General features: G+C 39.1%; 1 protein-coding gene and 1 pseudogene across 7 annotated transcripts in view; both read left to right on the plus strand.

The window, feature by feature from the left end:
- AEBP2 (AE binding protein 2) overlaps positions 1–25,766 on the plus strand; it is a 255,197-nt gene that overhangs the window by 56,422 nt on the left and 173,009 nt on the right. For 6 of the 7 annotated variants that reach the window (XR_007717608.1, XR_007717609.1, XR_007717607.1 and 3 more), the window contains exons 4-8: positions 725–911; positions 7,360–7,484; positions 19,514–19,581; positions 21,861–21,974; positions 25,589–25,615. Coding sequence is in view for 4 of the 7 variants with exons in the window: in XM_050747604.1 (XP_050603561.1) it covers positions 725–911; positions 7,360–7,484; positions 19,514–19,581; positions 21,861–21,974; positions 25,589–25,615 (521 nt within the window). In the remaining 3 variants the exon portion in view is untranslated. The remainder of the gene's footprint in view (positions 1–724; positions 912–7,359; positions 7,485–19,513; positions 19,582–21,860; positions 21,975–25,588; positions 25,616–25,766) is intronic. The other variant, XM_050747606.1, reaches the window with a different exon arrangement.
- Positions 7,495–19,174, plus strand: LOC126930512 (60S ribosomal protein L34-like; annotated as a pseudogene).

Here is a 25,766-nt window from a genome sequence, read left to right on the forward strand (position 1 = left end):
TTTTGAAGTAACACGTATCATAAGAAAAATACTTCAGAAATCCAGGAATCCAGCTTGGCATGGTGGCTCACACCTGTAATCCCAGCACTTTGGGAGGCCGAGGCAGACAGATCACATGAGACCGGGAGTTTGAGACCAGCCTGGCCAACGTGGCGAAACCATATCTCTACTGAAAATACAAAAATTAGTCAGGCATGGTAGCACACACCTGTAATCCTAGCTACACAGGAGGCTGAGGCACAAGAATCACTTGAACCCAGGAGGCAGAGGTTGCAGTGAGCGGAGATCGCACCACTGCACCCCAGCCTGGGCAACAGCAAGACTCCATCTCAAAAAAATAAAAATAAAATTCAGGAATCCAGTCATTGTCAGAATATCTAATTCTTTGTTGCAAAAACAGCTTAGTGCTCCTGCTATAAAAATGATTAATTCAAAACCAGATTTTTCTGGGAAGAAGATCCCACTATTTTTGTATTGCATATAGTGGAAATAGCAGTAAACTGGGAGGTCGTGAAACTTGTTGCATTTTCAAGCTTTGTCTAATGTATGTCATCTTACTTGGCAACTTCATAAAGTGAAAAGACTACTAGTCCCTTTTGCTTCCTTTCTGGAATTAGTTCTATTGTACTACTTATTTACTTCTGAAAATACTAGATACTCATTTAGATTTTTCTCGTGCCCTACACAGTATGCCTGACATTATTTCTGTTTTATATTCTTTTAGTGTGTTGTTGGTGGCTGCAATGCCAGCTTTGCTTCTCAGGGAGGGCTAGCTCGTCATGTACCCACACACTTCAGTCAGCAGAACTCCTCAAAAGTTTCGAGCCAGCCAAAGGCCAAAGAAGAATCTCCTTCTAAAGCTGGAATGAACAAAAGGAGGAAATTAAAGAACAAAAGACGACGCTCATTACGTAAGTGTTACACTAAGAAAATCTGATGTATTTGATGGTTTTAAAAGATATCTTGGGCTTTTGTGCAAATCCACTTGGAACTTCAACTCCTCTTCTATTAAAAGTAATAAACAGGTAGGATGCCCATCTGTCAGTGTGAGGGAGAATTCAGTGGCACATGTTTATAGTAGCTAACGGAGTATATGTGGCCTTCAAATATAAACTGTATAGAATTAGATTTGGGGGCTTCTCTGATTCTCTTCTAAAATAACATTTAAAATATGGTAACATTGGTATTTCTAGAAATATTTTAGAAAATTTGAACATGTTAAAAGTAAATATCAAGTAAAAGTTAAGTAACCTATCTACTCCAAAGTAGTGTGTGTACCTGAGCTACGAGGTAGAGGCTGCAGTGAGCCGTGATCACGCCACCACACTTGAACCTGGGAGACAGAGTGAGACCCTGTCTCAAAAAACCAACAACACAAAAACCGCAACAAAGCAATGTGTGTGGATAACAAAGCAGTATTTTTTTTTATTTTTTTCCTGAGATGGAGTCTCATTCTGTCATCAGGCTAGAGTGCAGTGGTGTGAGACAGGGTTTCACTATGTTGGACAGCCTGGTCTCAAACTCCTGATCTCAGGTGATTACCTGTCTCGGCCTCCCAAAATGCCGGGATTACAGGCGTGAGCCACCGCACCCAGCCCATAGCAAAACAATTTGAATGTAATGTGTGTCATAGTACCTAGTCTGTTGTAACATATATGTACAGTGTTTATGTGCTTATTTGCCAAAATGTGTCCTTGATGTTTAGGATAGAAAATAATTAGATGTTAAGGCTTGTAAATGCTGGGAGCAGGAACAGACTTTGAAACCTCGGAGTGTAGCTGGTCACTGCTTCTTTGCGTCAGCTGGTTAGTTTGTGGCTTTTTTTTGGATGGAGTCTCGCACTGTCGCCCATGCTGGAGTGCAGTGGTGTGATCTGGGCTCTTTGCAGCCTCTGCCTCCCGGGTTCAAGGAGTTCTCTGTCTCAGCCTTCAGAGCAGCTGGGATTACAGGCACCCGCCACCACGCCCGGCTAATTATTGTATTTTTAGTAGAGGCGGGGTTTCACCATGTTGGCCAGGCTGGTCTTGAACCCCTGACCTTGTGATCCACCCGCTTTGGCCTCCCAAAGTGCTGGGATTACAGGTGTGAGCCACTGTGCTCGACCAGCTGGTTAATTTTAACTATATATCCTCAATGAAGAACTACCAATGGGTGAATGAGTGAATGAAGCTGTCATTGAAAGGAAGTCCACTCCAAGGGTGAATTAGAAAGAAAAAATAGATTGTACTTTACCCTTTCTCTGGGGATTGATTAGTATAGACAAGACTCCAGACACTAATTCCTGACTATGAAATTAGTGTGTAAAATACTGAAAATCTTTTTGTTACTATAGAATTATAGTGGACAAATGAACAGACCAGAAAACTGTTTTTTTTTTTTTTTTTTTTTTTTCTACCTCATTAACTGAGAAAAGCAAACTTTCCTAAAACTCTTAGTTTCATTCTTGCTTTTTTTTTTTTTTGGATGCAGGATCTTACTCTTGCCCAGGCTGGAGTGCAGTAGTAAGATCATGGCTTACTGCAGCTTCAGACTCCTGGGCTCAAGCAGTTCTCCCACCTCAGCCTCCAAGTAGCTGGGACTACAGGCCTGAGACACCATACCTGGCTAGTTTTTTTTATTTGAAGGGATGGGGATCTCTCTGTGTTCTCCAGGCTGGTCTTGAACTCCTGGGCTCAAGTGATCTTCCCACTTCAGCCTCCCAAAGTGCTAGGATTACAGGCATGAGCCACCACACCTGGCCTTAAGTTTCTTTTTTGTTTAAGTAATCATGTTTATTTTTAATCAATGTTGGCTATTTATGGTACCATTTTCATTTTGACCTCCTTTATAAAAACAGAAATTTAACATTGTAATTTTACTTGTGTTAATATCGAGTATCTTGCAGTTGCACACAGAAAATTGCTAAATATATATTATGGTACTCAAAAACCAGATAACTTCTCCACCAGTTTCACCTAACCTCATTATTATTTTAGTCTCAGTGTATACACAGTAATCATTTAAATTTTCTGACTTTTCACATTATATACTTGGCAATATCTATGCAATTTGCTATGCTTTGTCTTGTAAAGAGAAGACAGATTCAGTTAAATACCCAGTTCTTGCTTAGAAACAAAGTACTAGTGCCGGCTTAAGTATATGTTTCTTTTGACAGTGATGTTTTTCCTCATACTAACTTAGCTTGTAAGGCGGGCTGCATAGGGAGAGTTGGCAGAGAGAGGTGGTGGATGAAAATACCTTTTTGTCGTCTGTTTTATTGAGGAGAATGGGGTTAGTCCTGGATATATTACTTTATGAACTTTAAAAAGGATCCAAGGCCTTTTCACTGTGGGGAGCCATTGTTAAGACAGTGCTGTGATTTGAATTAGCATGGTTGTAGCTGCTGCAGTTCACTCTTTCTTTAAAAGTATACATACCTGTAGCAGTTAACTTTACCTAGTATCTTCCTCATGTAATTCAAGAAGATAGTTTTTATGTAACTGTGAAAAATATACCTTATAAATAGCAGCACTGTAGCAAATGTAATTTTCTGTTTGATAAAAAATTTTTTTTAACCTTTTTTTTTTTTTTTTCCCCTTTAGACAGAGTCTCACTCTGTCACCCAGGCTGGAATGCAGTGGTGTAGTCATGACTCACTGCAGCCTCGACCTCCTGGGCTCAGGTGATCCTCCCACCTCAGCCTCCCAGGTAGCTTGGGCTACAGGCACACACCACCACACCCAACTAATTTTTGTATTTCATTTTTGGTAGAAATGGGGTTTTGTCTTGTTGACCAGAGCTCTTGAGCTCACATGGTCCACCCATCTCAGCCTTCCAAAGTGCTGGGATTACAGGTGTGAGTCACTGCACCCGGCCTGATAAAATTTAAATATATATATACACACACACACACACACACACATATATATATATATTTAATTTTTATGTATTTTTTCATTATTTTAAAACATCTTTAAAAAGTATTTTTAATGCTTTTCAAAATATACTTTAAAATGGAAAGAATAGTATAATAAATACTTGTATTTCTCTTCACTTAGAGATTTACCAATATGGTACATTTGTTTTATCTTCCTACCTATATACTTTTTTGGTCATGGACCCAAAATTCTTAAGATGCATCTCCTAAGCATAAAGATATTTTTTACATAACCACGTCATCATCATTGCACCTAAGGAGAAGATAAATCATACAATATACGTAATTTTGAACCACGGGAAAATAGAGTTTCTATTTTTGTCGTTTCCAAAGTTTTTCTTTGAGGCAGAGTCTCACACTTACTGCCCAGGCTGGAGTGCAGCGGTGTGATCTTGACTCACAGCAACCTGTAATGTTAGGTTGTCAGTTTGTGATCTTTCAACCTTTTTGTTTCGTTTTTGTTGTTGTTTTTTTGAGACAGGGTCTCACTTTATTGCCCAGGCTGGAGTGCAGTGGTACAATCTTGGTTCACTGCAACCAGTGCCTCCCAGGTGCAATCAGTTCTCGTGTGTCAGCCTCCTCAGTAGCTGGGACTACAGGCACACACTACCATGCCCAGCTAATTTTTGTATTTTTAGTAGAGATGGGGTTTTACCATGTTGGCCACCAAGTCTCAAACTCCTGGCATCAAGTGATCTGCCTGCCTTGGCCTCCCAAAATGCTGAGATTACAGGCATGAGCCACTGTGTACAGCATCAAAGGTTTTAAATTATATATCTTATTAGTTAAAAAAATACTGAGCACACAGTCTTAACATAGGTAATTTATACATTGTATACGGGTAATACTACTAATGCGCATTATGCAAAATTGCCAAGAAGGAATATTGAAAAAGAATGAGATGAAGAAATTAACAAAGGTGTTATATTCTGTAGTTACTCTGATGGATCATGACACACACCTACTTTGGAGACTGCTGTTCTAGTTTGGTATTCTTGATATATACAGTGCAGATAGTGTGGTTAAGGTCTGAATGCACAGGCTGAAGATTGAGGGCGCCTTTCATTATTGTGAATTTAAGTGATGGCTTCAGTGTTTAAATTTGAGTGAGGAGTGGTCAATTTGAGTGATTTAGAGTGATGAGTTATTATTTTCCCCAAGTGTTTATTCTTCTTAGGAAAAAGCATGTATTTGGAGAGCTTGGAGAAAGTACACATTTTTTTTTCGAGTAGCCACTGATCTAACAGGAAAGTGATGTATTTCTCAGAACTCTCTCCTGCCCAGCCCTGCAAATGTCAAGTACTTTTTTCTTTCTGATTTCCCATTGTCACTGCATTCTTAGTCTTTTGGGTTCTGCTCGTTTTTTTCTTTCTTTTTTTCTTTTTGAGATGGAGTCTCACACTTTTGCGCAGGCTGGAGTGCAGTGGCGCGATCTCAGCTCACTGCGAGCTCTGCCTCCCGGGTTCACGCCATTCTCCTGCCTCAGCCTCCGAGTTCACGCCATTCTCCTGCCTCAGCCTCCGAGTAGCTGGGACTACAGGCGCCTGCCACCACGCCCGGCTAATTTTTTGTATTTTTAGTAGAGATGGGGTTTCACCGTGTTAGCCAGGATGGTCTCCATCTCCTGACCTTGTGATCCGCCCGCGTCAGCCTCCCAAGGTGCTGGGTTTACAGGCGTGAGCTGCCGTGACCGCTGGGTTCTGCTCATTTATTACTAGTTGGTGTTTTGTTTTCTCTTGAGGAAATACCCAGAGAAAAGAGCTGTTTGTTTAGGTATGTTCTATTTAATGTGCCAGCTGGTGAAAATATTCCCCCATCAAAGCTGTGGTGAATTTGTGTAGATGTTTTGAGAACTCTTTGAATAGCCATAGTGTGGGAAATCAGCATATATGTAATTCACAATATGCTGTACCAGGGAATCAAGCCAACCCTTTTATTAGTAAAATTGAATTTTCAATTACAGATCTTGAAAAATTACATGTATTAGTAGGCTCCACAAATGTAAAATAATCAACGTATTTATTTTGAGCAACTTTCTTATTAGGAATAAGAATAGAACAATGTATAATAATAATTAGTGGGATGAAAGTTGAAATTTGAAAAATGTTCTTACCAAATTAAATCTTCAGTGTATAATTTTTTTGATTACACTAAAATATTGCCTACTGTATATTTGTGAAACAATTTATTCTTTAAAAAAAATTCCATGGTGGAACATGCCTGTAGTCCTAGCTACTCAAGAGGCTAAGACAGGAGGATCACTTGAGCCCAGAAGTTAGAGACTGCAGTGAGCCATGATCACACCACTGGTCTCTAGCACCTTGGGCAGCAGAATGAGACTATGTCTAAAAGAAAAAGAAAAACACCAGTGATATAAACTTATTAATATAAATGGCCTTATGATTTATAAGGCATTTTTATATGCATTTGTTTTATTTAATTACAATTGAAAATTGTTAACGATAATTTACATTTTACAAATAATGCACAGTGTAATGCAGGTTAAGTAGTTTGTCTGCAGTCACACAGCTGATAACTGGTGGAGTTGATTGGCAGCTTTGGTGGACTGATTGGTGTCTGAAAATTTTGTTTGTAATTTTATTAGATCATTGTTCGAATAGTTGTTCATAATCAAGAAAATACTTGTCAAAAACCTCAAAATAGGCTGAGTGCAGTGGCTCATGCCTGTATACCCAGCACTTTTGGAGGCCAAGGTAGGCAGATGACATGAGGCCAGGAGTTCAAGACCAGCCTGGCCAACATGGTGAAAACCCAGCTCTACTAAAAATACAAAAATCAGCCGGGCTTGGTGGTGTGCGCCTGTAGTCCCAGCTACTCAGGAGGTTGAGGCATGAGAATTGCTTGAACCTGGGAGGCAGAGGTTGTAGTGAGCTGAGATGGCGCCACTGCACTTCAGTCTGGGTGAAGGAGTGAGACTCTGTCTTAAAAAAAAAAAAAAAAACTCAAAATAATATTATTGTCTTGTCAGATTTGTACAACTTGAAATTACGTGGTAATACAGAATGTTCATGAAATTTATTTTGTATGTTTGGCAGTGGTGAGTTTGAGATCCTGATACGTAGATGATGTTCTTTAGATTGCTGAAAATACAGACCTTATGCTGAGGAGAGATGTTGGGTAGATGTTTATCTTTATCTACTAAAGATAAAGTTTTATGAAAAATGAAGTAGCTGAGATGTGAATCATGAGGTTTAAGGTTAGAACTTAACTCAGCAAGGGTCAGAATTAACACACATTCACTCATTAGTTGAAATAATGCTTTTGCGTATTAGTCTTCTTATCTAGAGTCCATGTTTTGTCAGCAAATAATATCTTGCATTTAAATACTATTGATAGGTACATATTTGTTAATTGTGTCAGTCTTTATTATTACTGTTATGTTTTTCTAAATATTCTTTACTTTTTTTTATGTTGACTTTTAGCACGGCCACATGATTTCTTCGATGCACAAACACTGGATGCGATAAGACATCGAGCCATATGCTTTAACCTCTCAGCTCATATAGAAAGTTTAGGGAAGGGACACAGTGTTGTTTTTCATAGTACTGTAAGTATTCTTTTATTTTTTCAAATGAAATATAAAGCTTTGCAAATTATATTTCCACAGTCATTTCTAAATCTCTCAAAGTCTAAGAAAATACAATTTAACAAAAATCACAAAACCTTTTGTTTTATCAGTATTTAAAGTATTGTATTATTGGTTATAAAGCACACATTTCCTACAATTTTACATATTTGTGATTAAACCGAATATGTTAGCCTTTAGTTTGAGCTACTTAGGAATAATGGGGTGACACATCATATAGTGCTACTAGGCATTACTGGACTCTGACATTAGGTAAACCAGGTGTCTTTTCTCACCTGGTTTCCTCATTTGCAAAATTAGAACATGAGACTCTTTTTACCTCTAAAAAGTTTCATTCACATTTCTGTGTACTGCATGGAGCCACCCCTTACCCCATGCACCCATCCAAAGTTTATGTTAAAGAGAAAATAAGATTATATTTGCTATCAGAGCTTCATGAGGGAAGGGATTTTAGTCTCTTTTGTTCCACTGATCTAGCCCAAGTGCCTAGAAGTTTGCCTGGCACATGATAGGCACTCAATATAGTTATTGAATGACTTATGTTGTCAATATAGAAGAAGAAAAGTACCAAATTTGAAGAAGAATAAATGCAGTTTATTTTTTATTTTATTAGGAGTTGTAATAGAGAGTTGTTCTTTCTTCCATGCCTCTTTTCATTTTGTTTTTCAGTCATTTTTAAATTGGTGTAGTTTGGTGTAATTAAGTTAATAAATGTACATTGTAGATCATACTTTTGGTGATTTGAATCTCTGAAAAGTATGTGTTTAATTTTGGCTGACAAAATACAGGCTGGGCATGGTGACTCACACCTGTAATCCCAGCATTTTGGGAGGCCTAGGCAGGCGGATCACCTGAGGCCAGGAGTTCGAGACCAGCCTGGCCAACATGGCAAAACCTTGTCTCTACTAAAAAATACAAAAAATTACCCAGGTGTGGTGGGCACCTGTAATCCCAGTTACTCGGAAGGCTGAGGCAGGAGAATTGCTTGAGCCCAGGAGGCGGAGGCCGCGGTGAGCCGAAATCGCGCCACTGCACTCACAGTCGGCCTGGGCAGCAAGAGCGAAACTCCGTCTCAAAACAAACAAACAAATACAACCAGGCTTGGTGGCTCACACCTATAATCCGAGTACTTTGGGAGGCTAAGGCAGGCAGATTGCTTGAACCTAGGAATTCAGTACCAGCCTGGGTATTGGCAAATCCCTGTCTCTACAAAAACATGCAGAAAATTAGCCAGGCCTAGTGGTGTGCACCTGTAGTCCCAGCTACCCGGGAGACTGAGGTGGGAGGATTGGCTGAGCCCGGGAGGTCAAGAGTGCAGTGAGCTGTGATCGCGGCACTGTACTGCAGCCTGGGCTACAAAGTGAGACCCTGTCTGAAAAAAAAAATTGTAAATACACTAAATTTGGGTTACTTTTATTTTTTATATTTCAATTGAAAAATGCATGAGAATTGAAATAAAAAAGGTCCTTGTTGATATCAGTATCTTGTTTGGTTTGAATCTCTGTTTCCTTCATCTCCTATAATAAAGAGTTTTCTTTTCTTTTTCTTTTTTTTTTTTTTTTTTTTGCATTTTTGTGTTTTCTTCTACATGCAGTCATCCCTCCGTATCCATAGGTTCTGCGACCATGGTTCCAACCTACCACGGATTGATAATATTTGCGGGGACAAGAACCACAATAAAAATCATACAAATTAAGAAGTACAATGTAACAACTATTTATATAGTATTGACTTAATTATATGGGAGATTTTGCATAGATCATATGCAACACCATGTTATTTTATATAAAAACCTTTTAGAGCATCCTTGGATTTCACTATTCAAGGCAGTTGGAGATGTCCTTGCTTACTTCCCAATTATATATAGCTTTCCTGTTATTTCTACCTACTTGTTTTTCTTTTGAGACAGAGTCTTGCTCTGTTGTGCAGGTTGGAGTACAGTGGCATGATCTAGGCTCACTGCAACCTCCACCCCCTAGGTTCAAGCGATCCCCCTCCGTCAGCCTCCCGAGTAGCCAGATTACAGGTGTATGCCATCATGCCCAGCTTCTTTTTGTATTTTTATTAGAGATGGGGTTTTGCCATGTTGGCCAGGCTGGTATTGAACTCCTGACCTCAAATGATCTGCCTGAGTTAATTTTTTATATGGTGAGAGCTCAGGTAGAGGTCCACTTTCATTCTCTGGCATATGGTTAGCCAATTTCTCCAGTGCCATTTATTGAATTAGGGAGTCCTTTCCTCGCTGTTTATTTGTGTCAACTTTTTTGAAGATCAATTGGTTGTAGGTGTGCAGTTTTATTTCGGGGGCTTCTATCCTATTCCATTGGTCTGTTTGTCTATTCTTTTTTTTTTTTTTTTTTTTTTTTTTTTTGAGACGTACTTTTGCTCTTGTTACCCAGGCTGGAGTGCAATGGCATGATCTTGGCTCACTGCAACCTCTGCCTCCTGAATTCAAGCGATTCTTGTGCCTCAGCCTCCTGAGTAGCTGGAATTACAGGCGTGTACCACCACGCCTGGCTACTTTTGTATTTTTAGTAGAGACAGGGTTTCTCCATGTTGGTCAGGGTGGTCTCGAACTCCCAACCTCAGGTGATCTGCCCACTTCGGCCTCCCAAAGTGCTGGGATTAACAGGCACGAGCCACCACGCCTGGCTGTTTGTCTGTTTTTGTACCACTATTGCACTATTTTGGTTACTGTAGCCTTATAGTGTAGTTTGAAGGCTGGTAAAGTGGCGTCTCTGGCTTTGTTCTTTTTGCTTAGAATTGCCTTGGCTCTTTGGGCTCCTTTTCATTCCATGTGAATTTTAGGATACTTTTTTCTAATTCCATTAAAAAATATTGGTAGCTTGATAGGAATAGCATTGAATCTGTAAATTCCTTTGGGCGTTGTCACCATTTTAATGATACTGATTCTTTCAGTCTGTGAGCATGGAATGTTTTTCTATTTTGTGTCATCTATAATTTCTTTTAGCAGCCTTTTGTAGTTCTCCTTGTAGAGATTGTTTACCTCCTTGATTAGATGTATTCCTTGGTGTGTGTGTGGGTGTGTGTGTGTGTGTGTGTGTGTGTGTTATGGTAAATGGGATTGCATTCTTGATTTGGTTGTCAGCTTGAGTGTTATTGGTGTATAGAAATGCTACTGATTTTTGTACGGTGATTTTTTTTTTTTTTTTTTGTATCCTGAGACTTTGCCAAAGTTATCAGGTTTATGAGCTTTTTGGAGAAATCTTCAGGTTTTTCTAGGTGTAGAATCATATTGTCAGTGAAGAAAGTAAATTTGATTTTCTCTTTTCCTATTTGGATGCCTTTTATTGATCTTACCTGATTGATTGCTCTGGCTAGGACTTCCAGTACTGTGTTGAATAGGAATGGTGAGAGGGGACATCCTTGGGTTTGTTTTTTTTTTAAAACCATTTATTTTTATAGAGACAGGATCTTGCTGTGTTGCCCAGGCTGGTCCTGAACTCTTTGCCTCAAGCGGTCCTCCTGTCCTAGCCTCCCAAAATGTCAAGATTACAGGTGTGAGCCACCATGCCCTGCTAATATCCTTTGTCTTTCTTCCCCTTTCCAAGACAGGGTCTTACTCTGTCACCCAGGCTGGAGTGCAGTGGCACAAATATGGCTCACTGTAGCCTCAATCTCCTGTGTTCAAGAGAGCCTCTCACCTCAGTCTTCTGAGTAGCTGGGACCACAGGCATGAGCTACCACACCTGGCTAATTTTTTTTATTTTTGGTAGAGGCAGGGTCTCACCATGTTGCCCAGGCTAATTTGTTTATGGACTAAATTTAAATGGAGGCATGCTTGACATAATGTAGATTATTAAACGTATCTTGTAAATTAATTTATGTTTTTAGTTACCACATAACCAGTGTTGTCCCCTAACTTGAATTTTTCAGATAATGAAACTAGGGACTAAAAAGGTTGTATTACCTTTCCTAGTGTGATCTAGTATAGTTGTGTATTGATTTTTGTTTGTTTGTTTGAGACGGAGTCTCGCTCTGTCACCCAAGCTGGAGTGCAGTGGTGCGATCTCGGCTCACTGCAAGCTCCGCCTCCCGGGTTCACGCCATTCTCCTGCCTCAGTCTCCCAAGTAGCTGGGAATACAGGTGCCCGCCACCATGCCCAGCTAAATTTTTTTGTATTTTTTTTAGTAGAGACAGGATTTCACCGTGTTAGCCAGGATGGTCTCGATCTCCTGACCTCATGATCCGCCCGCCCCCGTCTCCCAAAGTGCTGGGATTACAAGCGTGAGCCACTGTGCCCGACCAGTTGTATATTGTTAATACATAGGGTTTATGGACCTTTACCCCCACGCCATTCTTGGATTCTAGGATGAGAACTCTTGTGGTATTTAGATTGATATGTGTGATACTACAGGGAAGATAGGTCCTGCTTGATCCTTGCATGGGAGCCTGGTTAGGAGCTCACCCTTTCGTTCCTCCTGTGTTGTCAATTTATTGACAGCAAATATACCAATTAAATGGACACTATTAAATAACTTTAAAAAAAAGGCAAGATAGAAAATGGAGCAATAGTTAGGTATCAGTACAACAAGTTTTAGAATATTTAAGGGTAGAATTGTATATTGTGGAAATTAGATAAGGATATAAAGGAGAGAGTGATACAACAAAATTTGGAGTGAAAGGCAAGAAAGTGGAAAATTAAATGCAAAGGAAAGGAACCTTTCTGAGATTGGGAGACACGAGAGACATGAATTTGAGGAAAGGTATCCTTATTCTCTTTTAAAGAACATAGGAAATACATTTATCTAAACAAGGATGAAAGAGTTGAGGGGGGGAAATACAGGATTTGGAGACCAGAAACAGTTGTTATGGCTGCTCTGGGGATTTTGTGGGGATTCAGCAAGGTTAGGGCCTTGCTCAGCAAGGCTGGTTGAAATCCTCCTTTGAAATTCGGGAACATAGTTTTATGATACGGTAGGTCTGTAATTAGATTTTTTTTTTTTAAGAGGTCAGTAAGATGTCACCATGTCCAGAGTGTGGCATTAGAGCTAGTTCATTCACTTATTAAGTGTTTTAAATATTAAGGTGCTCATTAAAAATTGAGCACCTACTGTGAGCCAGGTACTAATGACATAGCAGTGAACAAAACAGATTAAAATCAAACAGCCAAACAAAAAAATACCATGCAGTTTCTGTAATGGAAGAGACATAAAACAAGATAAATTAGTAAAATTGTAAAAACTTGTAATGAGAGCATGAACCATTCAGTTATTAGTGGGGGATAAGTACTTTAGCCAGAGGGAAGATGAGGCGTAACCTCCTGAAGTGGGACTATGTCAGGTATATTAGAACAACAGTGAGTAGGCAGAGTAGGCAGTGTAGCTGGAGGGAACAAGGGAAGAGGAGAGAGTAGGAGTTAAGTTTGAGAGGTATTAGGGAGAACCTTGGTGGACTAAGACCTTAGCTTTTATTTTGTGTGAGATGGGAAGCCATTGAAGGGGTTTGAATAGGCATGGTCTGATTTTGTTTGTTTGTTTTTATTTTTTTGAGTCAGAGTTTTGCTCTGTCTCCCAGAGTGGAATGTGGTGGTATGATCATGGCTCACTGTTGCCTCAAACTCCTGGGCTCAAGCAGTCCTCCCTCCTCAGTTTCCCAAGTAGTTTGGTCTGTAGGAGCACACCACCATGCCTGGCTAATTTTTTGATTTTTTTTTTTTTTTTTTTTTTTTATAGAGACGATGTCTTGCTAGGTTGCCCAGGCTGGTCTCAAACTCCTGGGCTCAAGTGATCCTCCTGGCTTTGCCTCCCAGAGTGCTGGAGTGAGCCACCGTGCCTGGCCTGGTTTTTAAAATAATATATATAATATTTTTTTGAGACAGAGCCTTGCTGTGTCGCCCAGGCTGGAGTGCAGTGATACAATGCCATCTCACTGCAACCTCTGCCTCCCAGGTTCCAGCGACTCTTGTGCTGCAGCTTCTTGAGTAGCTGGGACTGCTACTAAATTAGCGTCCCCATGCCCAGCTAATTTTTGTATTTTCAGTAGAGACAGGATTTCGCCATGTTAGCCAGGCTGGTGTCGAACTCCTGACCTCTAGTGATCCACTTGCCTTGGCCTCCTAAAGTGCTAGGATTACAGGCATGAGCCACCGTGCCTGGCCCTTTTATATTTCTCTTAGTAAAGAAACTTGCTGTCAATAATTTTTATTGAGGTATAATTTATATATAATAAACTGTACCCATTGAAAGTATACATTTCTATGAGTTTTGAAAGTTGTACTCACTGAGGCAAGCACCATCACAGTTAATAGAATAGTCCAGCACTCTGAAGTTTTCTGGTGTAGCTTTGTAGTACATTCCTACCTCCACCTCCTGCCCTAGAAAACCTACTGTTGTTCCTTTCCCTCATGCAGGCTTTAACATGTTCTCTTTGATTTCTGTGTTGAGAACAAATTGTTAGAAAGTCAAGGGTGAGAGTAAAGGGGAATTTGTCTTTTCAGGATTTCGAGAGAGAATGATAGTGGCTTAGACTGGGATGTTTGCAGTGGAGATAAGGGTTGGATTCTGTTTATCTTTTGGAGTTAGTGTGGACAAGAATTATGGATGGATGAGATATTGGATTTTAGAATAAGAGGCGATAGAAAATATGGGAATTTTTAGTGTATTTGTGGTATTTATAGGTATTAGACTGGATGAGATTACTTAGGAAATAAGTGTAAATAAAGAGAAAGCATAAGGATTGAAGTGTTTGGGGCTTACCAAACATTTAATGATTTAAAGGGCAATAGATTTGGTAAACTGGTGGTCTGGTAATGAGCTAGTGTCTCTGCAGATAAGGGAGTAGTGATGTAAAAGGGAAGCACTAACTTGCATACGCTTTCATTAGAGCAGCTCCTTTTGATGAAATCCTTAGCCTCACCGTGGAGGAATAGAGATGGCTCCAAAAAAAGGAAATGAAGGAACCAAAAATAGTGGTAATAATATTAGAAGTCTAGAAAGAAAATAAAAAATTTGCTCAGAGTTAAAGTAGTCCATGAAAATGAAAAGTTTTTGAGCTATAGAAAACATCTGAGAGGACTTAAGAACATTGAAACTTACATATATTGTAAGCTTAAAAACCTAGGAATGAGCGATGTGCACCCTTAAGTCACAGTGAGGAGGCAGAGGCACCTTAACTGAGGAAAAGTCACAAAGGTGGAATGTAATCCGAAGAATGATTTTTTCCTGGGGAACGAAAGTAGAAGGAAGAGACATCCATAATGAGATAAGGTCTTCATTGGACACAATAGAAAGGAAAGGAGCTAGATGAGCAAATTCTCCGAAGTTCTATAACTGGGAAGGTTTTAATGGAGGCAGTACATGTTAAACAGAATCAATTCTGTTAGTAGTAAAAAACATTCAGTACTAACTGCAAATTTAAGTTACTTTGTTATCAAATTAACTTTTATAGAAAAGAATACAAATAATGAAACAATTTGAAACAATTGGGTAAAAGAAGGATGTGAGGTACTATACTGTTTGGTTTGCCTAATTAGCCTTATTTCATTAATTCTTTCGAGCCTTCTCCAGAAGAGGTCAGCAAAATCCTAGTTACCAATCAGTTGGCTTGCTGTGCTTGGTTGGCTTGCATTGTTTTTATGTATTATTTCATTGTAGAGGTATTTTGTTTTAACAGCTCTAGACCTATGTTTGGGCTTTTTAATGTTGTTGCCAAGTGTAAAATCAGAGTATTTATTTGACTACAGACTTTTTTTTTTTTTTTTTTAAAAACATATTTAAAAAAATAAAAAATAGAATCAGGGATTCACCATGTGGTCCAGACTGGCCTCAAACTTCTGGACTCAAGCAGTCCTCCTGCCTCAGCCTCCCAGAGTGCTAGGATCATAGGTGTGAGCCACTGCACCTGGCCTGACCACAGGTTTTTATATAGTGGAGACAGTGTTTTATTTTTGCTTAAAGCTCTGCTTTCACTCAGTCCTAATATGTTTTCAGGATGACATTATAACATTATTTTGTTTGGGTGGTTGGAACTTGATTTAAAAAAATTGAGATTGAGATCATTAAAACTAGTAAGTTCTAATTTTGTTTATATGGAAATTTTAAGTGTTCGACATTATTGTTTTGCCTGATTTTATTTTATTTAAGCATTACCTTAATTTTCAGAATTTGGTAATGAAAGGAAAGTATTGCTTTTCTTATACTTTTTTAGGTCTTTCTGTTCAGATTGATGTTAACTTGCATAGATTCCTTAAGCTTAAACCTAGACTGATTGGCCTACCTTTCATTTAAAATAAAACCAGCTACAACAAAAAACTTCAGAAGATAACACTTGCTTAAGTCGTAAATTAGAGACTTTTCCCTCTCATTAGTATTTTTTCTTTACTGTTTATTCATTTAAAAATATTTCAAAGACTTTCTTCTTTCTCTTCCGGGGTGTTGTCTGCAGGCACTCAGAATGCTCCAGCATTTGACATAATGTCGTAGGGTTTTTTACGATACAGCCTCTAACAAAACAAGGCTGTCCCGGACCCTTGGTAATAGAGTTGTTTACCTTTTTATTAAGAACGTTGGGAAAGCACCAAAATCTGCATGTGGCATGTGCCCAGACAGACATTGAGGGGTTCGTGCTGTAAGAGCTAAAGATCTCCATGAGATTGTCCAAAACAAAGAACATGTCAGCAGGGCCTGTGGTGGTTCCATGTGTGCTAAATGTGTTCGTGACAGGATCAAGCATGCTTTCCTTATTGAGGAGCAGAAAATTGGTGTGTAAGTGTTGAAGGCACAAGCACAGAGTCAGCTAAATTAAAAAATGCAACTTTTTTGAGTAATAGAAATGAAAAGACTTAAAAAAATTTCATCCACTATGAATGCCTTTGATTGGCTGAGCTAAGCCACATACTTAGATAGTAAAACAAATGGCATTGTCATCCCCTTAATTAATAATAACATGGCTTTGGCTTGATTATTTAAAGCTTCTTTAATTATTTAAGCTCCTTTAGTTCACATGTGTTTGTGAAAATACATGATTAAAAGTGAAGTTGAGGCTAGGTGCTGTGACTCACACCTGTAATCTCAGCACTTGAGAGGGAGGCTGAGGTGGGCAGATCACCTGAGCTCAGGAGTTTGATACCAGCCTGGGCAAAATGGTGAAACCCTATCTCTAGAAAAAATAAAAAAGACATAGCCAGACCTAGTGGCCGTGTCTGTGGTTCTGGCTACTCAGAAGGCTGAGGCGGGAAGAACGCTCAAGCCTAGGAGACCGAGGTTTCAGTGAACCGAGATTATGTTACTGCACTGCCTGGGTGACAGAGTGAGACTTCATCTTGAAAAATAAAAGTGAAATTGAGACAAGGTTGTTGAAAAACCTTTTACTTTGATGATATCAGTACCATTGCTACTTTTTTTTTTTTTGAGACGGAGTCTAACTCACTTTGTTGCTTGGACTGGAGTGCAGTGGCATGATCTCGGCTCACTGCAGCTTCCGCTGCCCTGGTTTACGCAATTCTCCTGCCTCAGCCTCCCGAGTAGCTGGGATTACTGACGTGCACCATGACGCCTGGCTAATTTTTATATTTTTAGTGAAGGTAGGGTTTCACCGTGTTGGCCAGGCTGGTCACAGATTTCTAACCTCAAGTGTTCTGCCTACCTGTTACTTGTTTTTATTAGTGGTGTGTAAACCCAATGTTAAATGACTGCATAGTATTCCATTATATTGCATTGCATTCTCCATTTATTGGAAATGTTTGGGTTAGTACCTAGGGTAGAAACTGAATTGTCTACCATATTCTGCACTCCACACTTGGCGAGGGAAGGTAGGCACATAAAGCAATGACAATATGGTGTGATACATGCTAATGTAGAGTAAGCACTCAGCATTTTGAAGACATGGACTAGAGACTTTTCACCCATTATTGGAGTTGTCGGGGAGGGGCAACATGGAAAAGGTGATAATGCATGTGTCCTAAAAAGGAGATGTGTAATTGTGTATGCACATGGGCAAACACGGCATATGCCAGGCAAGGAAGTGTTGGGATTGTGGGAGTAAAAATTTGGTATAAATTTTGTTCGACTTAACCAAGACCTATATTTGCCTAGGTCTAATTGCCTGAGTTAAAATGAGTAATCAAAAAATGAAGCATACGTAACTTAAATATTTTTGCTGAATATATAAATGAATGTTCAGTAATTTGTTTTATATAGAGCCAAAGTCATACTTTGGAGTCTAGATACGTTCATTGGGGTTTCTAGTCACATTTCTTGAATAAATCACATTTAAACGTGTACGTAATCTAATGGTTTGCAGCTTTTATTTATTTAAAGCAGAGCCAGAACTTGTAGACAATTGAAAAGCTATTAGAGATACCCTGATGAGACATGTTACCGTTTTTGTTCTCAATTTTTACTGTAATTCTGCAGTACATTGCTTTTTAAGGAAGTGACTCTTTTTTTTTTTTTTTTTTGAGACCGGGCCTCACTCTGTTGCTCAGCCTGGAGTGCATTGGCACAGTCACAGCTCCTGGGCAGGTGGTCTTGTCACCTCAGCCTCTCAAGTAGCTGGGACCACAGGCAAGCACCGCCATACCTGGCTAAGTTTTTGTATTGAGACAGAATCTCCCTATGTTGCCTAGGCTGGTCTAGAACTCCTGGGCTCAGGTGATCCTCCCACCTTGGCCTCCCAAAGTACTGGGATTGCAGGCGTGAGCCACTGAGGAAATGACCTGTAGTAAGCCTTCCAAAAGCTGTGAGCTCCCATTTTCATTTAAATAAGTGTGTAGTTTTAGTAGGGTGGGATTTGTTTTGTTTTACTGTTGTGTGCCCAGCACTCTAAAACGATATGTGAATATGATAACTGTTCTTTTGTAAGACATTAATGCTGCTGGTGCACAGAAAGCCCCAGAGAGTTGGTTGTTAAGTTAGAGATCAGGACAATATTTCTATTATATGTTCCATAGTTTGGGAAACTGTTCTAAATATAATGCTAAAGGAGTTCAAGGCAGAAAACCATGAAATAGCTGAGGCCTAGAGAGGCCAGATTCTGAAGAGTTTTCTGCACCATACTAAGAGTTACCCTTTCCTAAGTGCTAGGGGAAACTGTTGAAGCGTTTGTCGGGAAAGTGATACTACCGAATTTGTCCTTTGGATAAAGCCTTCTGCGTAATGAGTGGAAAGTAGCTTTGATGACCTGAGGAGGTCCAGAAGAATGGAGACCTGAACTTGGGTTATGGCAACTTGGATGGAGAGAATAGGTATTAATGAGTACAGTTCCTAGATCTTAGTGTTGGAATATTTGCTGTCCCCTTTTTGGGCCTGTAGTGCTCAGAGGTGTTCACTGTAACACAAACATCCTTGGCCACAGAGCTTTTACTGAATCTAGGTTTATTTTTTTTTTAGGATAGATTTTCAAACATTTAATTAATTCATTCATTTTATAATAAACACTATTATAGGTGGTATGACACAAAGGTTCATGGGGTAAGAAATATTCCTATGTCATTGAGTTTTCAGTCTTGTGGGAAAGACAGAGGTTTGAGTGCTACAAAGCAGGGAAGAACTACAAAGCAGACAGGATGTAGTGGTGGTACTATCTCTTCCAGGGTATGAACACTTAAGTTCTTGATTAGAGGTAAAAATTTTTTTTTTTTTTTTTGAGATGGAGTCTTGCTCTATCGCCCAGGCTGGAGTGCAGTGGCGCGATCTTGGCTCACACCTTCGCACCCACACCTTCTTGGCTACAGCTTCCACCTCCTGGGTTCAAGTGATTCTCCTGCTTCAGTCTCCTGAGTAGCTGGGACTACAGACGCCCGCCACCACACCCCAGCTAATTTTTGTGTTTTTAGTAGAGACAGGGTTTCACCATATTGACCAGGCTGGTCTCAAACTCCTGACCTTGTGATCCACCTGCCTTGGCCTCCCAAAGTGCTGGGATTACAGGCGTGAGCCACCGCACCTGGCCCCAAAAGTATTTAACAATACATGAAAAATGATGTTTTACACATTGTTTTTATGATTTCTTTTCATGTCATTATCAGGTAATAGCTAAGAGAAAAGAAGATTCTGGGAAGATCAAACTTTTGCTTCATTGGATGCCTGAAGACATGTAAGTATTTGAAATACTATGCGTAAGTAATAAGTTCATGTTTTAGTTTTGTTAAAATCTTATGCACAAAAATTATTTGTTAAATTCAAATAAAAAGAAATTACATTGTACAACGTTTTGAGGTTGTCAGGATTGAAGAGATAATCTGAAAGGTCTTAGACTATCTGGCTTATGTATATTACGCTTCAAAACTTAAGCCTTTTTTATTTTTAGTTTTAGTTTTATTTATTTTTTGCTGGAGGCAGTGGCTCAAACGCCTGTAATCCCAACACTTTGGGATTATAGCACTTTGGGATCAGAAAGTTGGGAGGCTGGGAGAGGCCGGGAGAGGCCGCCAGTTTGAGACCAGCCTGGCCAACATGGTGAAACCCCTTCTCTACTAAAAATACAAAAATTAGCTGAGTTGAGTGTGGTGGTGCGCACCCATAATCCCAGCTGCTCGGGAGGCTGAGGCACAAGAATCACTTGAACCTGGGAGGCAAAGGTTGCAGTGAGCCAAGATCATGCCACTGCACTCTAGCCTGGGCAACAGAGCCAGACTCCGTCTCAAAAACAAAAACAACAAAACAAAAATCTTAAGCTTTTTAAATCTTGTGTGGTGTTTTTTTGTTTGTTTGTTTGTTTGTTTTTTTGAGACAGGGTCTCAACCTGGGCACCAGTGAGACTCTGTCTCAAAAATGAAAAAGTATAGAAATTTTAAATCATTTTTAGCATTTTTAGTGACCTCCAAACAGTATGCAAGCAGTCATAGCTGTGCCTTTGTTTGAATCTTTTATTTAAAAAATTTGTAAATGTTCTCTAGTGCATAGTGAATGGTATTTTATAGAAAAAGCAATTGACTAATTTTCTAGCAGTGATTACATTTTTCTTTAAGCTTTTGTGCCGATTTAGAGCACTTCTGACCTAGATGTTCCTTAGTTCAGATATTTCATGTAATTTTCTTTTTATCTTTTTATTAAAATTTTCTTTTTATTAAAATGTTCTTTTTATAAAAGGAAATGAGGAGGGTATATTATAGAAATATTGGACAAAATTTATAAGCATCAAGAATATAATAAATTTCGTTGAAAGAGATTTTATTATGTATGCCTAATTCACATATGTGGCCAATGGCTGGGTGCAGTGGTTTATGCTGGTAATCCCAGTGCTTTGTGAGGCTGAGGCAGAAGGATTGCTTTTAAGGCAGGCGTTTGAGATCAGCCTGGGCAGCATAGTGAATCCTTGTCTCTATAGGAAAACAAAAAACAAAAAAATTAGCTGGTTGTGATGGTGTCACCTGTAGTCCCAGATACTCAGGAGACTGAGGTGGGAAGATCAATTGAGCCTAGGAGGTTGAAGCTGCAGTGAGCCATGATTGCACCACTGCAACTCAAGCTTGAGGGACAGAGTGAGACCCTGTTCAAAAAAATAAAGTACAAATGTGTATATTCCTAATGTTCTGGAAATGGATTAATCCAAATATCAAAACACATTCATTTGAATTTTATTGTAGAGTTGAATTTCTTTGAATTCAGTGTTAATGGCCACATGCATTTTTTTTTTTTAATGGAGTTTAATCTTACAGAGGTTTTATTTATTTTGTTTAATGGACTTTAATCTTACAGGTTTTTTGTTTTGTTTTGTTTTTAAGAGACAGTCTCGCTCTGCCGCCCACGCTGCAGTGCAGTGGTGCACTCTCGGCTCACTGCAACCTCTGCCTCCTGGGTTCAAGTGATTCTTGTGCCTTGGCCCCTGGAATAGCTGGGAATACAGACATGTGCCACCATGCCCAGCTAATTTTTGTATTTTTAGTACAGATGGGGTTTCACTATGTTGGCCAGTGTGGTCTTGAATTCCTGGGCTTAAGTTATCTTCCCCCCTTGGCCTCCCAAAGTGCTGGAATTAGAGGAATGAGCCACTGCACTGGGCCCTTTTATTTCTCTATTAGTAAAGAAACTTGCTGTCAGATTTCCAACAAGTCAAAATCAAGTATGAATTTCACTAATTGAGTTAAAAGCTAGCCAGTGTGTTCTGACAGATTTCTAATTTGATAAGATGTTGCCACTGAAAATGTTTAATTTATTCCTGAATTCATGTTTAAAATTTAACACTGCCATTTCTTATCTGGAACTCCACGTCCTACTATTAAGGTTGATAGCTGAACTTCCCTGGCTTCTGGGAAACTTGTTCACTTAACGTGGACTGAGCAGAGTAGCAGAAAATGCCAGAATGTGAAGGCACATGAAGTGTAAATCTAAAATTAATGTTATTTTATTATTGACTTGTTTTTTAATTCATAGTCTGCCTGATGTGTGGGTGAATGAAAGTGAACGACATCAGTTAAAAACTAAAGTAGTTCATTTATCAAAGCTACCCAAAGATACTGCCTTGCTTTTGGACCCAAACATATACAGGTAATTTAATGCTTGCCTTTATGTTTTACTTTTTGATTTGTAATTTTCTCTCCCCAAATTTTGGATAAATTAGGACTTAGTTTTAAGTGCTGAATTTTGATACCAAGTATATCTCATTACTTCCTGGCTTGTTTTTTGTATGTGGACTCACAAAGAGTTAAAAATTGTAGAATCCAGAAAAACAGTATTTTGCTAATAAGGTTTATATGCTTAATCCCAGATTTATCTTAAGTATGTTAGATTGTAATATACTTAGTAATTTGAAAATAAGTGCCCTTTAACAAAGTAATTCTTTTTGTAATAACAGACTTTTGTGGACCTAAGAATATGTTGCATGAGTCTGAAACACCAAAATTGTTTGATTTTTTTTTTAACTTACCCTTTCTCCAAACTTTCCAAAAGAGCAATTCAAATATTATTTGTTTTTTAAGACATAGCTTAGAGTGTTCACATTTCTAGTAATTTTATGTTTTGAGCTTTTTTTAGTGTGCTGTGCTTACGAAGGTATGTGGGGGAAGGAGAAGAGACCAACATTTCTCTTCTATGCGCTGAGTCACTTTGCTAGGTGCTTTGCATATCCGTCATCCTCACGGCTGCTCTGTGAAGTAGGTTTTACTGTCTCTGCTTTACAGATTGGAAAACTGAGGCAAGAGGTTAAATAGTTAATCCACCCAAGTTTCCACAGAATGTGGTTGAACTCCATAGTGCCTCTATCCAAATGATGTACACGAGAGTGATTAAAAAAGTGGTGGAAATGCTTAAAACCAGCTTTTAAAAGGCACTCTTACAGAAAGGACTTTATATCTTTTTTCAGTGAAACTTTGTAAATTTTAGCTATCATAAAGATAGCTAATTTTACATTAATTAAATACTTTGAAGGACATATTCATTCCACGATGCATCGTTTTGGGGTGCTATTCACCTGGAGATTTCCTGTAATTTGGGACATTATTCTGTGAGTAAAATTCTAACATAATGGGCATTGCCATCTAGAAGCATAATTTTCCCTATTACAAAAAAGGTGTTTTTTTTTGGCTGTTCCCAGTGGCTCATGCCTATAATCACAGCATTTTGGGAGGCTGAGGTGGGCAGTTCGCTGAAGTCTGAGTTCGAGACCAGCCTGAGCAACATAGTGAGACCCTGTCTCTACAAAAAATACACAAATTAGTCAGGCATGGTGGCACATGCCTGTGGTCCCAGCTACTCAGGAGGCTGAGGTAGGAGGATTGTTTGAGCTGGGAGTTCGAGGCTGCAGTGAGCCAAGATTGCACCACTGTACTCCAGCGTGGCTGACAGTGAGACCCTGTTTCAAAAAAATTTTTTTCTTCTCAAACATCTTTTGGTGAAAGTGCTAATTAATACAATAAAACTTGTTCTTTGTGGAATGAACTAGATCATCAAGGAGAAGATTGAGAGTAATCTACTACCAAAAATTTGGGAAGGTTGCAAGTTATCTCTCTCTTTATAAAGAAAAATAATTGAGTGTTCTTTATTTACTTGTACCTAATTTAGAGTTATTTAAGTTTACTCTTTGGAGAGATGAATTAAAATTAGCATCCTAAAAGAGTGATATTTTGGGAGAGCCACTCTGCCTTTTAGGACTAGTTGTAAACCTCTCTTAGAGATCTTAAATTAAGATTAATCTGGTTTTCTGCCTGCATCCTGTTTCCTTCTTTCCAAGAGTCTTGCTTTCTCGCCACATCAGCTTGTTTTTTTTCTGTTTCTGTGCTATATAGGAAGCAATTTAGATATTTTAATGAAAGTGACTTAAAATTTAAGCTTAGAACTAATGTTCTGAAGTGCAAAGGAACAGTGTTGCATATTCTCAAATTTATGTGTGTGATTCCACAATTCTTGCTGATTTTATTCTTTGAAATGAGGATGTTCTTAAGATATATTAGGTGCTTCTGTGGATTTGATTTTCCCTACCTGTGTCAAAAATGCCATCTTGGCCTGGTGAGGTGGCTCACGCCCGTAATCCCAGCACTTTGGGAGGCCAAGGTGGGTGGATCACTTGAGGCCAGGAGTTCGAGACCAGCCTGGCCAACATGATGAAACCCTGTTTCAACTAAAAATGCAAAAATCAGTCGGATGTAGTGGTGCACGCCTGTAATCTCAGCTAGTTGGAAGGCTGAGGCATGAGAATCACTTGAACCCAGGAGGCGGAGGTTGCAGTGAGCCGAGATCACGTCCTACACTCCAGCCTTGGCTACAGAGCAAGACTCTGTCCAAAAAAAAAAAAAAAAAAAAACAGGCCATCTTAAAACTTATTGGCCAGGCACAGTGACTCAAGCTTGTAATCCCAGCACTTTGGGAGGCTGAGACGGGCAGATCACGAGGTCAGGAGATCGAGACCATCCTGGCTAACCCGGTGAAACCCCGTCTCTACTAAAAAAAAAAAAAATACAAAAAACTAGCCGGGTGAGGTGGCGGCGCCTGTAGTCCCAGCTACTCGGGAGGCTGAGGCAGGAGAATGGCATAAACCCGGGAGGCGGAGCTTGCAGTGAGCTGAGATCCGGCCACTGCACTCCAGCCTGGGCGACAGAGCGAGACTCCGTTCCCCCAAAAAACAACAATTTTGACTCTAAACCTCTGTGCTTTCACTATTCTGGAAATCAGAATTGAGTGTACTGTAGAGTGGTATAGAGTCATAGAAGCCCCTACATTTGTCCTAGTATAGCAGTCTTTTCTTAAATTGCTGGATTTTGACTGGGAAAACTTGTGAAATTAATTAAAAGAAGAAAAACAATTATTCTTACTTGTTTTTAGGAGAAATAACTTCCTGCTTGTGCATATGTCATAATGAAAGTATGGCAAACCTTCTGCAAAATAAACATATTCCTTCAAAATGAGACTGAAAGGAATATACAGTTGGCCCTCTGTATCCGCAGCTTCCACATCCATGGATTCAACCAACTGTGTATCAAAGCTGTTGAGGGGGAAAAGATAGCAATACAACAATAAAAAATAATACAAATGAGACCAATATAGTGTAACAATGATTTACATAGCATTTACATTATATTAAATATTATAAGTAATCTAGAGATGATTTAAAGCATACAGAAGGATGTATGTAGGTTATTTGGAAATCCTGCTATTTCCTTGGATTTTGGAATCTGCGGGAGATTCTGGGGATCCCCTACTCCCACTGTGCATGCTGAGAGACAACTGTATTTATTTGGGATTTAAGCATTGGGGTTTGTTGTTGTTTTTGAGACCACTTCTCTCTATGTTCCCAGGCTCATCTTGAACTCCTGGGCTCAAGCAGTCTTTCTGCCTTGGCTTCCCAAAGTGCTGGGAGAATTACAGGCATGAGCCTCTGGGACCCAGCCAAGCATCAGTTTTAAAGTATTAATTGGCTAAAATATATGTATTACACATGGAATTCTGTCTTAGAAATGCACTAGCAGGCTAAATTTAAAACTTTTATTAAAAACAACTGTATTATGTAACTAAGTATAGATCCATATGTGTAAATGTTTTGGAAATACATTTTTATTATAATCTATGATCATCACATTGCCTGTATCTTAATATTTTCAGTGTCTCTTGAAGCACTCAAATGTGTTTGATTCAGTTGAATAAAAGAATTTCTTTTTCTCTTTTTCTAGAACAATGCCGCAGAAGAGGTTGAAGAGGTAAAAAATAAATAAATACATAAAAAGCAAACAAGCGGGGACACCTGCAGTCTTAGTCACTGACAATGGGTTTAGGAAAAGTTGCACATTAGAGTCAACCCCTTCCTTTTTTTTTTTTTTTTTTTAATCCAGTATTTAGGATAATATTTAT

This window comes from Macaca thibetana, chromosome 11 (assembly GCF_024542745.1).
Source record: "Macaca thibetana thibetana isolate TM-01 chromosome 11, ASM2454274v1, whole genome shotgun sequence".
Lineage (NCBI taxonomy): Eukaryota > Metazoa > Chordata > Mammalia > Primates > Cercopithecidae > Macaca > Macaca thibetana.